The following is a 14743-nucleotide window of genomic DNA, read 5'->3' as shown; positions in this document are numbered from 1 at the left end:
TGTCCTATTAGCAGTGGGTAGTACAGTCAAAAGCTTCTTTGATGTCTCTTCAGTTTTGCACAGGTTATGTTGCAAGACTTAATAATGGTTTTAAAATGTAAACTCTCTTACTCTCAGTTGCTGGCCACTGCTTCTGCCCCTCGTAGAACTCCGGGAACATCCTGGCAGCCCCTCCCAGGGCGGGATGAACCGGGGCTGTGCCTGGGAACGGCGGGAGGTGAGGAAGGTGGAACCGCCGGTGGGTGGAAGGAGACGTGGCTGGAGGTGAGAACACAGAATTACAGAACCCTTGGGAGGGAGCCCTGGAGGTCACCCGGCCAGCCCCGCTGCCAGGGCACGGTCACTGCGCCGGTGACACCGGAGCACATCCCGGCGGGTCCGGAATGTCTCCGCAGAGGGAGACTCCGCCACCGCCCTGGGCAGCCTGTTCCAGTGCTCTGCCGAGGTGGAACTTCTTGTGTTTCATTTATGGCCAATGCTACCCGTCCTTTCGCTGGCACCACTGAAAAGAGTCTGACACATCTTCTTGGCACGGCCCTTTGAGACATTTACATGCATTGAGGGGGATACCATGAGTCTCCTCCGGACTAACAGGCCCTCAGCACCCGCACAGGCGTTACCAAGGACCGACCGTGAGTGATTCGCTTTCCCCACGAGCCAAGGCAGAGCCGGGACCCAGCGGGGAGCGAGGCGTGGCTGTTCCGGTGCTACCGTGACGACTTCCAGGAAAGTCAGTCAGTTCTTCCTTCCCTTCCCGCTGCCCCCGTGGAGCGTCCCGCGGTCGGAGCCGCCGCCTCGGGCTCCTCTGCTCGCCCTGCTCCCGCCCGTGCCCGCCCGGCTCCCGCCGCTGCTCCCCTCAGGCCGCCCCGGCAGCGCGGGATGGCGGCGGGCGAGGAGGAGAGCCGCGAGTACCTGCGGCGGCACCGGCTGCCCGAGCTGCTGCACCGCCTCGGAGCGCTGCTGCTCTTCCACCGGCCCGGTGCGCGCAGGCCCGGCCCCGCCGGCAGCGGGGGCAGCGGGGGCGGCGGGGCTGCGCGGCCTCCGCGCCCCGGCTGAGGCCCGGTGCCCGCGGGCACTCTGACCTCCTTGCAGAGCGGCCACGAGAGTTCCTGATCCAGGTGCTGGAGCGGGTGAAGGCTGGCAGGCGAGCCGAGGGCGAGTACCCGTTCCTCATGGACGAGGCCAATGTGGAGGCCATGTTCGGCCTGCTGGATGTCCTGGGCCAGGGCTCCATCCGGCCCGCGCAGTACAGGGAAGGTGCGTCTGCCTGCTCCCGGCCACACCAAACTGCTCCCTTGCACAGAACTGTTAAAATAGCCTCAAAATTACCCATCTGTATACTTCAAAATTATCCACACAGCTGCCCACACGATCTGGAACTTGGAAGGTTGAAAAAGGTTACATGTGGTTAAGTTTCCTGCGTTTAAGTTACATGTTGTTATGTTACACACATTTACCTTCTGTTAGATCTAGGCACCTTTAAATTTAAATTTGTCTTTCCAAAAACTTGCACAAGAAATTCTCTTTTGTTAACTTTAGCCCTTAAAACTTTGGGACTGAGCACTGAGGATTTGGAGCTAGAAGACGATGTGGAGATCACACTGGATGAATTCAAGGAAGGAATGTAAGCTTAATTGAAATTGTGGTGTTGGTTTTTGGGTTTTTTTTTTTGGGGGGGGGGGACATATGCATAGGAGATATTTTACCGAGATTTATTTTTTATATACAAAGCTTACATAATTAACAGATAGTTAAATTGCTAGTTTAAGCTCAACTGTGTCACTTTGTATTGCAAGATTAAAAAAGAGGTCAGTTAGTGCTTGACCTGCTTGCCTTGCTGTAAGGTGAACCAAACTCCATGCCCTCCATCCTCACTTTCAGGATCCTCTCACGGTACCCACCCCTCAGATCAGAGTGAAGTCATCAGGCAGCCCAGGGATTAAAATATTGATCTAGAAATGTGGAACAGTGAGACCCTGTTGTCATTTTTGTCAGGGGTGGTAGCATAGCTGGAGACGAAATAGGTTCAGAGTTCAAATAATTCCTCACAGTCAAGGTATGGTTCTAGGAGCAATTTTTTAGTAACTGTTGCAATTGCTGAAAGGTAAGGAACTAATTATCCTCATTATCTAACTAGAGATTTTCTTTTTCTGTCTTAGGAAGAAAAAGATGCTGGAGAGCTGGTCTGTGTATTAGTTTCAGCAGTGGTCTGCTATATATATTAAAAACAGGCATCTTCCCCAGTTTTTCTTCTGGTTTGTCAGCTGTGAAGGGTTGATTTTAAGCAATATTCTCTTTTCTCTTTTTCTCATCTTCCCTGCCCTTCAGTGGAGCAATCAGCTGAAGAGGACAAGTGACAAGAACATGTGCATGTCCAGCAGGCACTGGAGGGAGTATAGTTAAGAATTGCTGTTCTTAATATAATTAAATAGTTAAAAAAAAAAAAAAAAGTAGAGATCTCTTTTGCAACTGAAATAGTATTTTGGAGTTTCCTCCTTCAGGTCATAGTTTACAGTAAAGGATTGTTACCTGTTGGCTCATTAGCACTCAATAAAATAAAGTTGGTTTTTGGGCTTGTGCTGCATTTTGGGTTTTGGGTGTTTTTAAGGAAAAAACAACTTCAACAAGTTATGACAAATGTCTACATGTAAATGCAGGTGGCACTTCCAAGTGGTATTTTCAAACTTAGCACACAATGTTCAATTTATAAGAAGAAACTTTTTAAAAGAAATTAGGCTATTGTTTTTTCAGTAAAAGACTATCTTAATTTCTATGAAGAAAGCAGTGGCATATTCCTTCCTTCTGCATTGATTATCTACATTTTAATACAGAACATCCATTATCTGGAATTTGGAGATCTAAAACATCTGTCTTTAACTCAAGACTGACCAGTTCACAGAGGACATTAGCCCACATTGTACAAAACTGCATTTACACTGTAAATACTCTGCTCCTTAGAATGATGCAGACAAGGCAGATTATTCATTAGAGATGAACAGTTTTAGCTTCCAATGGCAAGGTGGCCGTGGAAAATAAGATCTGCACAATTCAACACCAAGTCAGTAGCATCTTGAATTTTTTCTTTGAACTGTGTAGAATAAGGCATAAGATTTAATTAAAACAATCAGCATAAGAAATGAAAGAAATAAGTATATTACAAGATTTTTGCTTGGAATATGTAATCTAGACCACGTTATTAACCATTTTTGAAGTCTTTATTTTCCTGTATTTGGCCAGTTTGCTCTCAAACTGAGAAGAATCTCAACATCCCTTTGAGCCAGTTTATAAACTCCAAGTTCATTTAGTGCTGCTGTTGCAGATGGCTGGCTGGGCTTTAATGGTTCATTTTCTGAAGCTGACTGCAGGACATCCTTCAGAAGCAAGGCAGAGCCAATATTCAGGTTCAGGATAATGCAGGCTTCTTTTATGCTAAAGGAAAAGTTACATGGATTAATGTAAGCTGCACAAATTTAAGTGTAACAAAAAACCCTTCCATGCTCCATGTTGGTTTAAAATATTCAGATTTCAGCCTCAATCAGCTGAGGATTTTGATGCTGGTCTACTGAGGACACTCTGGGCTAGTGAAATAGACTAGCCAGAAATAAAGTAGCAGCTTCTCATCCCTGACACCAATTAGACTGCCTCAAAAGGCAATCCTGAGGAAAATAGTTCAAACTGGTCCTTCTAACAATAAAGTTTGTTGTGTTGTAACTGTATCTTTCACTAGTTTCTTTGGGCCCAGAATCAGAGGTTTGTGCTACTTAATATTCCTTCCATAATTTTATCTAGACATCCTGACTGTACAGAATACTTCAAGACACATGCCACAGTCTGCTGCTGTGTGAGTACATGCTGCAGAATCAGCTTTCCTAGTTGAAAACATCACACACCTAAATGATCCACACTTTTAAAGTGTGGATCAAAACTCACTGAAAAAAATCTTGGTTTTAAGTGGAACACTTTCATTTCTCTGGACACTTAACTTCTGAAATACCAGTAGATCAGAGTTTGCCTACTTACTGCTTGAAGTAGTTTTCTGGCCTCTTGCAGTAATGTGAAAACAGGGGGAACAAATTCCGACTCATGTCGAAGTGGAGTTGTGCTGCTCCTCCTTCATTGAAATGATTTGCCATAATGATCTGCAAACACAAAGAGGAGCATCTGCTGTTTGAGCCAGGCACTGACACCTGCCTGGCACTGCACAGGCCACTCTGATACCCACCTCCTGGTAGATGTGCAGATCCACTTTCTCTGCAAGCATTTGCCAGAAGATTTTGAACAGAGAGTGGCAGAGCTGCTGCTCCAGCTGCAGCAAACGGTCTCGCAGCGTCTGCAGCATCGGGCACGCCGTGCTGGACAGGGACATCACTGCTTGCTCTGCTTGAGAGGGTAAGGACAACCACCTAAAGAAACCATTGCACTGCAGTCATTAGAGTGAAATTATTCATGTTACAACAACTGAAGTTCAAATTACCCTTTAAAGAAAAATCTTACCCATTTACAATGTTTCAGAGACAATCCTTTCCCATTTCTAATCTAAAAGTTAGTCTAATGCTGTGTTTGAATTTCATTTAGTATTAAACTCATGCTTTAGTTATAAATCTCTGAACATGTCATTCTAGGGAACCCCATCTAATCTGAAAATCATTTGAGTTCTATTCCTTTTATGAAATACTTCAGAAATTCTACTCAGAAGAAAATATTCAAGAAGCCCTAGGAGTCTGTGAAGACAGAACAGTCATGACAGGCCATTTTGCATAAAATCCTCAATACTACTATGAAGAAAATAATTCCTGCTCAAAATAGTAAACTAGAACTATCCAGAATCTTTCCTAGGAATTTAAACTAATACATCCAGTAATTGTGGAACTACTTTAGAAAACATAGCATGACAATTGTCCCCAGGTAAGAATAAAGAGAATTTTACACAACTTACTACCCTGCAGCTTTCCTACTCCAGAAAAAAAAAATACCGCCTATTATCTATTCTTGCCTTTACTTACCTCAATATTTTTAACAAGAAATAATCCTGTAATATGCAAAGAGATTAAATAAACAGAATCACCTCTCTTTTTTGTAGAGCTTTGCAGCATCTTTGACCTCTCTGAAGACATGATCTACTTGTCGTGTCAGCATGTCGTGCTTGAGGCGCTCCAGGAGGTTGATCATGTCATCAAAGACAGAGCTCTCCATGGACGCCAGCTGGCCCAGCTGCAGCTGGCTCATGGTGTCACTTTCTGCACGGACCTCTAGCTCGGCCTGCTGCAGCTGCAAGAAGAACTAGGCAAACAAAACCAGAGAGGAACAGCACAGAAAGTAATCTTACTCCTTGAACTTTTCATCGGTACTTTGTTAGACAGTTGTAGAAAGCACTTTCCTCTGGCACATTTATAAAAAGTTAAAAATTTAAGATTTTAAACACTTTCTTATCTTTCCCTGTGGTCCTGATTTAGTGAAAAACAAAACATGGTGGTTTAATCCTAGTGATGGGAACTGATACTGGTTTCAGATACAACAGCAGATAGGTAAAGGGAAGAGATCTAAAGAAATATTGAAAAGATATTTTAAGACTGACAGCAGCATGCTTTTAAAATACCCTACCTTGGCCTCTTTAAGATTTGCCAAAGTAAACTTTAATTGTAATTTTTTTAGCAGTGATTATTCATTGAATCATAAATCTACTGTGCTGACAACAGCAAGAAAACAAATTTAGTTTATTGAGTTCATTGTGGCAACAGCTTGTTGGTTTTGCTTTTAAGCAGATCAAGACACTAGTAGATGCAGTTAAACAACTGCATGAAGGCTGCTGTCCTGTCCAGTCAAGATTATCCCCTGCTGGAGCCACAGGTTTCTGTGAAGACAGGAAGGGTTTGGAGGCAGCCCACAGCCCACACAATGCCTTATTCTGCACACTCCATGTGTAAAAGGATTTTTGACCTTCAGCAACAGCTGCAGCAAAGCTGCAATTCCTCACCAGGCTGTGCTGCCACCAGGCTGTTGTACAGCAGTCACTAATTCCCAGTGATCAGTGAATGGCCTTTCTGGGCCACACCTGAACTGTGCTGCAACACAGACACACACACGGATCTGTCTAAGCTCTCCTGCCATGGGAGGAGTTCAAGCACCAGGCAAAGGCTGCTGCTCTGGTGCTGAGATCTTCAAAATCAATTCTTTTTTTTTACAATAAAAAGCATGTAAAAAAGACTAGGTTTTTTGGTCTCTTCAGATTATTCCATTTCTCAAACTCTCTCTGCATTTCCCTAGAAAGTTTATAATTGGCAGCTTAGGCTTCAAACAGTAACCTGTCTTTATTTATACATCTTTTACTAAATCCAAATTTATATCTCATTCTACTTTTTCAGTAATTAATTCTCCTGAATGCACCTAAAAAGTGCTGAAAATAAAATGTTTGTTACAAAACAAACATCCCAAGTCCATTTTAGAGTATTTTTTTCCTAAAGAAGAGTATTTACTTACTACATTGTCAGCCCAGTCTGCCAGCACTGTTGCTATGTAGTTAACAGCATTAAGGATTGCACAGTATCGGAATCCTAAGGAAGCTCTTGACTCTTCCTTCATCACTTGAGTTAATCGTATCCTGAAATCATCAACCAACTCCTTCTGTAGGCCCAGGAACTGCAGTTTTCTGGAAGCTGTTGGAAGATTCTTATATCTGTCTGGAAAGACATGAATAAAATGGTTTTAGGCTTTCCAGCACTAAATAAAAGTTTTCAAAAAGAAACATTACAGGCATCAGGTACATACATGCACCACCTCACGGCTATGAGAGCATCATAGAGTCAGTATTTAGCTGTCAGTATTTAAACCAGCCAATATTTCAATGTTTTCAGGGAAACTGCCCATGCAAAAGCTAAACATGCAGACTTTCTTCCCCCTCCTGATTCCAGGAGCAATTTGTACTCTAACACTTGAGGCAATGTGTGATAATACCACACCTCCAGCGTGGCCCCTAAAGCATCCTCACACAGAGAAAGACAAATTGAAGATGCAATGGTCTCCTGAAAACAAACTCGCTCTTATGTACTGTTGCAAAAAAAAGAGAAGTTACTTAATAGCTTCTGAATTGATACAGATTCAAAAGGACTATTAGAATTTATTACTGAATTGCAACAAATTTTATTCTGCCAACTATGAGAGAATACGGTTAATATCAAACATATATTTATAATTATTATTTTGCAAACATGTCACTAGGTCAAGATTACTCATGCATGAGTTAGTCCAAAATACAAAACGAAGAGGAAGTTTTTATTAAACTGCAAATATCACAGCTCTGCAAGTTTATTTGGTGACTACTGCTGACAATGAATATTTAGTAAACTAGTTAGTAAAGAAGTCTGTTAGCTGAAGGTTTTTTACTGTTCATTACAAACAAGAGCAAAGCCCATAGATATAATTACCTGTTATAACTAACAAGAGAGTCATAAAAGTTTCAGCACAGTCTGGAACTTTCATTTCATCTACATCAGTGATATCTTTGTACTGTGACACCCATGCAGCCTCTGATGAAAGCATAGAGTCCATTTTCTGAAGAGCAACTGAAATGCAAAAAACTTGCAAGTTAAGTTTTTAATTAAAAAAACCAGTAACAAATCCCCTCTAAAGTATACTAACATAAAAGCCTTATCTCTAGTAAGTTAAATTTTGCATTTTCAGGTTATAAAAAATTCCTGACAACTCGTTTCATACAAAACCAGCTTCAATGTATCTATTTGCAACACAGTTAACAGAGTTAAATACCAGAATTGACTGGGGGGTTGGTTTTGTTTTTTAATAGTTGGCTTACTCTTTTCCAATATATTTCTTCTTCATTTCTCAAAAACTAATACCTCGCCCTAATTTCAATTCAAAGTCCCTCTCTGTCTGCACACACATAACATTTGTCCAAAAATAAGCCTACTTGATTGCATACAGCTTAGGGGCAAGAGTCCCACAAAATACAGAGGCACTGTTGAAACCTAATCAATTTTTATTCAGAATAATTACAGAGCATAGAAATTCATATGTTTTTGGCAGTAGCCCTGCCCAAGTGACTTATCCTATTTAAGAAGAGTAGCTGTGTAAGTAGACAGATACTTTGTGACTGTGCAATATAAAGGCCAACAAAATCCACTGGAAGTCTTACATTTTTTTTCCACTGTCAGCCACCTCTGGAAGCAGGATTCTTCTGACAGAATGTGCATGCAGCTGGGAAGGCTGCTGAGATAACCATGGACGCTGTATAACTCTCTCTCAAACAGAAGGACCTCATCCACGAGGTGACAGAAGAGTGTATCATCATACAGCAGGCAGGGAATATCTGCAGCCAACTTCTCCAAAATCAGCATCACTAGAGCACGAGAGAATTCAAGCTTTGGGAGGAAAGAAGTGAATGTCAGAGGCAGGAAGTACTGACATGTGCAAACATGTACACAAGAAACTGCTACTAGACTAAGTCTCACCATGTACCCATTTCAGTGGAAATGGGCCAAATACCTATCAGAAGCTGACTTAGATATTTATATTCACATTTACAAACCATTTCATTACTTACCCCAGCATTGACTGAAGATCCTGCCTTGTCCAGTATTGGCTGGATTTTGTCATCAAGGAACTTTGAATGATTTCCAATCCACATAAGTACTTGTGTTAAATACCACTCAGGCTTATTTAAAAAAAGAAAAGAAATTATTAAATGCATCCAAACATTTATTCAAGTGCTACTAGTATTTTAGGACAAATTTCTAAAAAATACAACTCTCTTTCCTTGCCTTCTCGTGATCTCAGGTCACACAAGTTTTTTACTCTGTTTTACTTAACTTTCATTTATATAAAAGCATTATCAGAAAAATATTTCTGGATTTTCATTGTCTTAAATGTACCAAATATTGTGTTTCTCAAGCAAAAGTTGCATTTTTATTTCCCCTTTCTCTACTGCTTTTTCACTCATGAGAGCCTTGTTTCTGCTTCATATACTCCTTCCTGTTCTCCTGTGTGGCCCTTATTTCTTGGTACAACAAAAAGGATGTGCTCCTGAGAAAAGCTCTGCTTTTATTGTTATTGTACCTAACCTCAGCCCCACCTTTCCCTAGAAGTAGGGAATCTATCACCCTCCCATTTCACATTTTAATGCCTTTAAGTTTTTTCAAGTTTCGACACTTTAAAGTATGGGCTGCAGGTTTTGATGAACACTTCTTTCAGTGTTAGTGCAACTGGAAGCAGTTCCTGTTTCCTCACTCCCAACAGCTAAAGAACATTCTGCTGAGGTGTACTCACATTCTGTGTGTCTGTTTCTCACCTCTGTATTCATTTTCACTTGTCTTATTAATTTTATCATGCTTGAATTGTTGAGTTTTTTTGACAGTCCTTCCCCAGCTGGGCAAGGTCACTGTGAACTCTGAGCCTCTCCTCTGAAATACTGTTAATCTTGTCCAGGTTGCTGTCTTTTAAATATTTCACATTGATATTTTCTTTATTGCATTATCCAAGTAATTGCTAAACAAAAAACCTAAACCAAATTTCAGCAATGCCCTGTTGAAATATCTTTCTGACCTGACAATAGATTCCCTCTAACATTTTCTTAGTAAGTTCTTATTTTTAAAATAATTGTTCACCTATTGTTTGCAAATTCAATGTCTTGAACATGGATTTTCCATTTGCCTTTAAAATAATTTTGTTCATATCTAAAACACCTCTTTCCCACTAACATAGACAACAGTATTTTAGTAGCATCTGTCAAGATTGCAAATGCATTTAGATTTACACAAGATGGTGATCATAAGCAGACCTGGGCAACGGGACTGTTACAAAACAGCTCTTAAACTCTGCTCCACTGGCATAAATGCAATGAAACCTATTCCAATGGTAATTCTCAGATAAAAATCCTCAGTCTTTGAAGGCAATTCACACAAAAAATGAGTCAGTTTCCAACTGATAAACTCAGCATCTCTTCTTTTATGTCAACTTAATAATTCAACCCAATAAAAAAATAATTATTTAACAATATCTTTAGACTAATCACATTTCATATCTAACATTTTCAGTTACATGAAGGGAGCAAAACATAGTGCCAAAAATCAAAGTCACAGCCTTTGAGCTCAAGAAATACAGAACAGTGCAAAACCACTTGCAACAAGACAGAGGAAATTAATCAAAACCTGTGAACAGATGGGAGTCAGTCTAAGATTGTAATGATGGTTTATGAAGGGTCTGGGCAAGGGAAAAATACTGCCTCACCCAGAGAAAATGCCTGTGTCTCTGAAAGGTCTCCAAGTGCTATCTTGATGTCTGTCCACACTTAGGTAGGCACAAGAGCTGCGCAGATTTGAAGAATCCTGATTTTAGAAAATGTGAAATCTATACAATTTAAACACAGCAATCTAGAGGTTGCTTACAAAGCAGTTTCGAAATGTCAAACCACTTTCTCCCATACCTTGTTAAGAACATTGGTTTGTTTATTTCCAGTGAAATGATACTTGAATCTTTTCTGAAGAGGATTCAGCATGATCTGCATTGGAAGGATGACTGGTGGTGAAGGGGGTAAAGGGTACTTTTCTGGCAGTTGTTTAGGTTTGGTTAACAGCTCATCTCTAAGATTGACAGTCAAGGATGGATGTAAGTGTTGAATTACCCCAGCATCATCATTTCAGTAGGATAGGTTTATAAAAATGAACACTGCTTAGTTCTACATTATTGACTGAAGGCAGTACTATGAAAACAATACAATTCCTTATAAAAGATACTCAAAATATTCTACTTTATGTAGTATTAAATATAACTCAGGCCTTTAGGGTTTATTTATTCAATGACAATACATGTCCCTTAAGTCTGATTTAGGAAACTTGTAAGTACCCAGCAAACCACCACTGTCAGAAACAAACACAGTGGCTGTCCAAGAGACACACTTATTCATATTTGTTAAAGGAGGACAAAGACTCCTGGGATTCATAAATGCAACATATAAATTCCCATTTTCATCTAATGGATTTAAGTGAGCCACTCTGCCAAACCAAAATTGTTACCAGCTCAGGATTGTGCACAATGGCCTTGCATCTTTACACTACACGATTAAAAAAAAAAAAAAAAAGCAGCCACAAGTCACAGTCACACATACACACAAAGGCTTAGTTGAGCTTTAGTTTTAACTGATTTTTTGTGAATTATTTAATTCATAAAGATCAGGGACAGAATGAGCAGCAGTGCCCTCTGAGCAACCTCAAAGGCAGACTATGATTGCTGCACAACAGAAATCCTCCTGCAGTCTCCCCTTTTTGTAAAGTCTTCTTCCAAGACATGTATGTTTTCTCTTTTTTTCCTTCTGGGGCAGGGCATATTAAATTGATTAAAGGTTATTTCACATAGGGCTATAAAAAGAAAAGTATTAACTGTGTCTAATAAAACACACATCACCTTTTTTTCATTAACATGCATGGGTAATGGTTCCAAACAGTGTAAGGCCAAATGCTCATGCACAACCTACACTGTCAGCTACCATGAGAGCACTGGATCTGATGACTTGGAGTTAAAATGTTTCTACTGACAAAATGGACAACTTTGGCACTTGGCATTTTCTAAATGCCAAAAAACCCCAAATAAAACAAAACAAAACCAAATCCCCACAACATTCTAATGTTAATACAAAGTAACATAAATTATCTTCTGTCTTTAGGGAGAATAAAATTTTAAATAATTCTACTTGAGGATGTGCATCTCTAACAGTTTTTATTCTTGCTAAAATACACTGCAAGAATTGAAAAGGATACGAGGTTTGCAGTTTCAGAAGCTGACAGAACAGCATCTCCAGGTTGCTGTACACCTCAGGAGCGTTGGCTGGTGCAGCAAGGCCAAATGCCTGGGACTGAGGTGGCCCCACAAAGGGCCAGCGGAGCTGGGTCAGCACCTCCTCAAAGTCACTGCAACACAAAATGTAAACACACTCGGACACCAACTGACAATACAATGTAAAGATGAGGGGGTCACAGTATCTCTGTTACCTTGTCAATTTGTCCTTAAGGATTTTATGCCAGAATTTAACAGTGGATCTTACAAAAGCAAGAAGATGAGAACAAGATGAGTCCTGAAGTTTAATATCCAGCTCTGCCATGAATGCTAGAGTACTGGCTGCCTCTGGAACATTGTTGGTCATCAGATATTGCTGAATGCTATCACTACAAAACACAAAAAAGACAAGGCCAAATATTCATTAACAACAACAGAAAAGAATCATTCGGATATTGAAAAGTAAAGACAAAACCTTCTTGAATTTGAAATATTTTAATAAGGGGATAAAGCAGGTCACCAGTCTCAGAACACACACACAGCACTCAGAAGTACCTGAGCTCTTCTATGCGAGAAATCCACTGGAGGTAGGCCAGGTGTCGCTCAATCTCCTCCACCTGACCTATCAGCACATCCAGGTCCTCCATCCATGGCTCAGCTTCCAGCAAGTGCCTGTTGATGGACTCTGACAGAGCAGTCTCCTCCTCCAGAAGCTGACTCAGAGACTTTTTGGAATCTTCTGCATTCTTTAAGGCATTCTGAATTCTTTTAGGGACTTCTGATGAAACTGTAAGTACCTGCATTGACGGAGATGTGTTAAGGCAGACACAAAACCACTGCACTGTGCAGAGCAGTGCCACTGTGTATCAGGCCCACTGATACATTTCACTTCGTTTCAGATTCTCAATCAGTCCTACAGCGTGTTCAGAAGAAACAAAATGAAGCAGAAAGATGCTTACCTGTTCTTCTAAGTGCTTTTTGTTTTCAGATAGCTTTTCAATCAGGCTGTCTAGCTTCCCCAGGGAATCATAGTCATTTCCAAGTTCTCTTTCCACAAATTCAGAAACATAGTATGGGATATCACAGTGGTCTAGATCTCTAGTGACTTCTTTCTTTCCAACAGCAATGCTTGCCATGGTTTCTTTTTCTGCAATACAGAGTATACAATTTCTAATTAGCCAACACTAAGCACAAATATTATCTATTGAGGAACAAAACTCCATGAAAAGCTGGGCAGTTATATTTAAACTGAGACTGAAATACCATATTCATGAATTATACTACCTTAAGTGAGACAATTTGCTGGCTTAAGTCAGGTCTGACAAAACCTTGCTGACATATCCAACTGGTGATTTATTATATATTAACTACCGAAGAGAATCTGTTAATTTCTTCCTTCCCCAAAACCATGAATTTTATTAAAAATAATTCAAGAAAGATGTAGTTCCTACATATATAATATAGAAAACGTAATGAAAACTACAAAAAATTGTAAAATGCAAAAGAAGATAATGTTCCACTTTCCCTCTTCATAAGTTTAGGAAATTTCAGAGTTACCAACTCATAACAATTGTGTTACTAGCAAAGCATCCATGTGGGCCTTACAATAATTTGGAAAGCAAATATGTCACTGAAATATTTACCAAAAAAACCCCACACAGTATAACATAAAAGACACTTGCCGATCCACACATTTGGCAGCATCCAGAGAAACCTGACATTGACAGGATGTTCACAGTGAAACAAAAAAGGCAACAATGACAACTGTTTGGCTAGTTGGCAGTGCAATCCTCAACTTCTTCGTGTCACTTTCAAAACAGTATTTAAAAAAAAAAGTCCGATACGCTTGAACTTTGCCTGCTACTACCTTTAATTAAGTTTAAATCCCTATTAAACTGACAGCAGCAGTGAGAAAGTGGCGCCGCTAATGAGCCGGAGTTGCAGAGGCAATAGAGAGAACCAGGCAGAACAAACTGGGTGACCAAGGGTGCTGCAGAGGAATAATCGAATAAAGAAAGCAGAGCAGTAAAATTCCTGTTTGCAGCAATGTAAACATCATACAGCAGGAAAAAAACTAACCAAACGGTGCTCTTTGCATATTTAGTGGAAAGGACCGGGTTACACGATAAAGGAACAGGTGTGTGGGCGCAAACCTCCCGCCAGCTGCCTGCTCAGCACCCACCTGGGCCAGAGGGCCGGGCCCTTCCGAGGGCCGGCTGGAGGCTCTGCGGGCTCCGGGAGGCTGCGAACGGAGCGCCACCGACCGCGGCCCGGGCTGGGCGGCCGGGCAGCCCCTCAGCCGGGCGGCGGCTCGGCGAGCTCTTCCTTCCCCACCACGGCCGACAAGCCGCCGCTTCCCCTCGCAGGACGGCGCCGCGGGGACGGGAGGGCGCGGGAGCCGCCGCCCGGAGCCCTCAGCGCGCTCCCCGCGGGTCCCGGCGGCCGCGGCGCCGCCCCCGCCGCGTCAGCAGCGCCGCGGGTGACGGAGCGCGGGGCGCAGGCGCGGCGCCGCTCCCGGGGCCCAGCTCCCCGCCCGCCGGCTCGGGGCTGCCCCGGCCCGCGCTCACAGGGACACGGCCCGGCGGAGCCACTGCCCGCCGGCTCGGGGCTGCCCCGGCCCGCGCTCACAGGGACACGGCCTGGCCAGAGCCGCGGCCCACGGCTCGGGGACTGGCTCTGCCCGGGCTCACAGGGACACGGCCCAGCGAGAGCTGCAGTCCGCCGGCTCTGGGGCTGGCCCGGCTCGTGCTGAAAGGGACACAGCCCGGCCAGAGCCGCGGCCAGCCGGTTCCAGGACTGTCCCCTCCCCGTGCTCACAGGGACACGGCCCGGCCAGAGCCGCGGCCCGCTCGGGGGCTGTCCCGGCCCCAGGGACGCGGTCTTGCACCTCACGGCCTCCCCACCCCTCCGCACGCAGCCGCTGTGGCGGGCGACGGGACTGCAGCACAGGTTTGCACTAGGCTGA

At 42.7% G+C, this 14743-nt stretch overlaps 2 protein-coding genes across 3 annotated transcripts; one reads left to right on the top strand and one right to left on the bottom strand.

Moving 5' to 3' along the window:
* The first annotated feature begins 234 nt into the window (after nucleotides 1-234).
* Nucleotides 235-2584, top strand: EFCAB10 (EF-hand calcium binding domain 10). Of its 2 annotated transcripts, none has more exons than XM_026790880.2 (4): nucleotides 235-632; nucleotides 1093-1257; nucleotides 1540-1624; nucleotides 2160-2584. In XM_026790880.2, the coding sequence occupies exons 1-4, from the start codon at nucleotides 572-574 to the stop codon at nucleotides 2194-2196; spliced, it is 348 nt and encodes a 115-aa protein (XP_026646681.1). In that variant the 5' UTR covers nucleotides 235-571; the 3' UTR covers nucleotides 2197-2584. The 2 variants fall into 2 exon arrangements, with proteins under 2 accessions (XP_026646681.1, XP_005482712.1); XM_005482655.4 differs by lacking the exon at nucleotides 235-632 and adding an exon at nucleotides 737-979.
* A 609-nt stretch (nucleotides 2585-3193) lies between these two features.
* RINT1 (RAD50 interactor 1) lies at nucleotides 3194-14224 on the bottom strand. The gene is made up of 14 exons (XM_005482654.4): nucleotides 13961-14224; nucleotides 12738-12925; nucleotides 12334-12575; nucleotides 11994-12167; nucleotides 11763-11912; nucleotides 10433-10589; nucleotides 8555-8665; nucleotides 8147-8372; nucleotides 7422-7559; nucleotides 6478-6677; nucleotides 5066-5280; nucleotides 4223-4403; nucleotides 4021-4139; nucleotides 3194-3429 (listed from the first exon to the last, which is right to left on the bottom strand). The coding sequence occupies exons 2-14, from the start codon at nucleotides 12912-12914 to the stop codon at nucleotides 3216-3218; spliced, it is 2304 nt and encodes a 767-aa protein (XP_005482711.2). The 5' UTR covers nucleotides 12915-12925; nucleotides 13961-14224; the 3' UTR covers nucleotides 3194-3215.
* Between the last annotated feature and the right edge of the window lie 519 nt (nucleotides 14225-14743).

Source organism: Zonotrichia albicollis, chromosome 4, assembly GCF_047830755.1.
Source record: "Zonotrichia albicollis isolate bZonAlb1 chromosome 4, bZonAlb1.hap1, whole genome shotgun sequence".
NCBI classification, from domain to species: Eukaryota; Metazoa; Chordata; class Aves; order Passeriformes; family Passerellidae; genus Zonotrichia; species Zonotrichia albicollis.
Note: the sequence above shows the minus strand (reverse complement) of the source record. Positions and strands in the feature narration are given on the sequence as shown.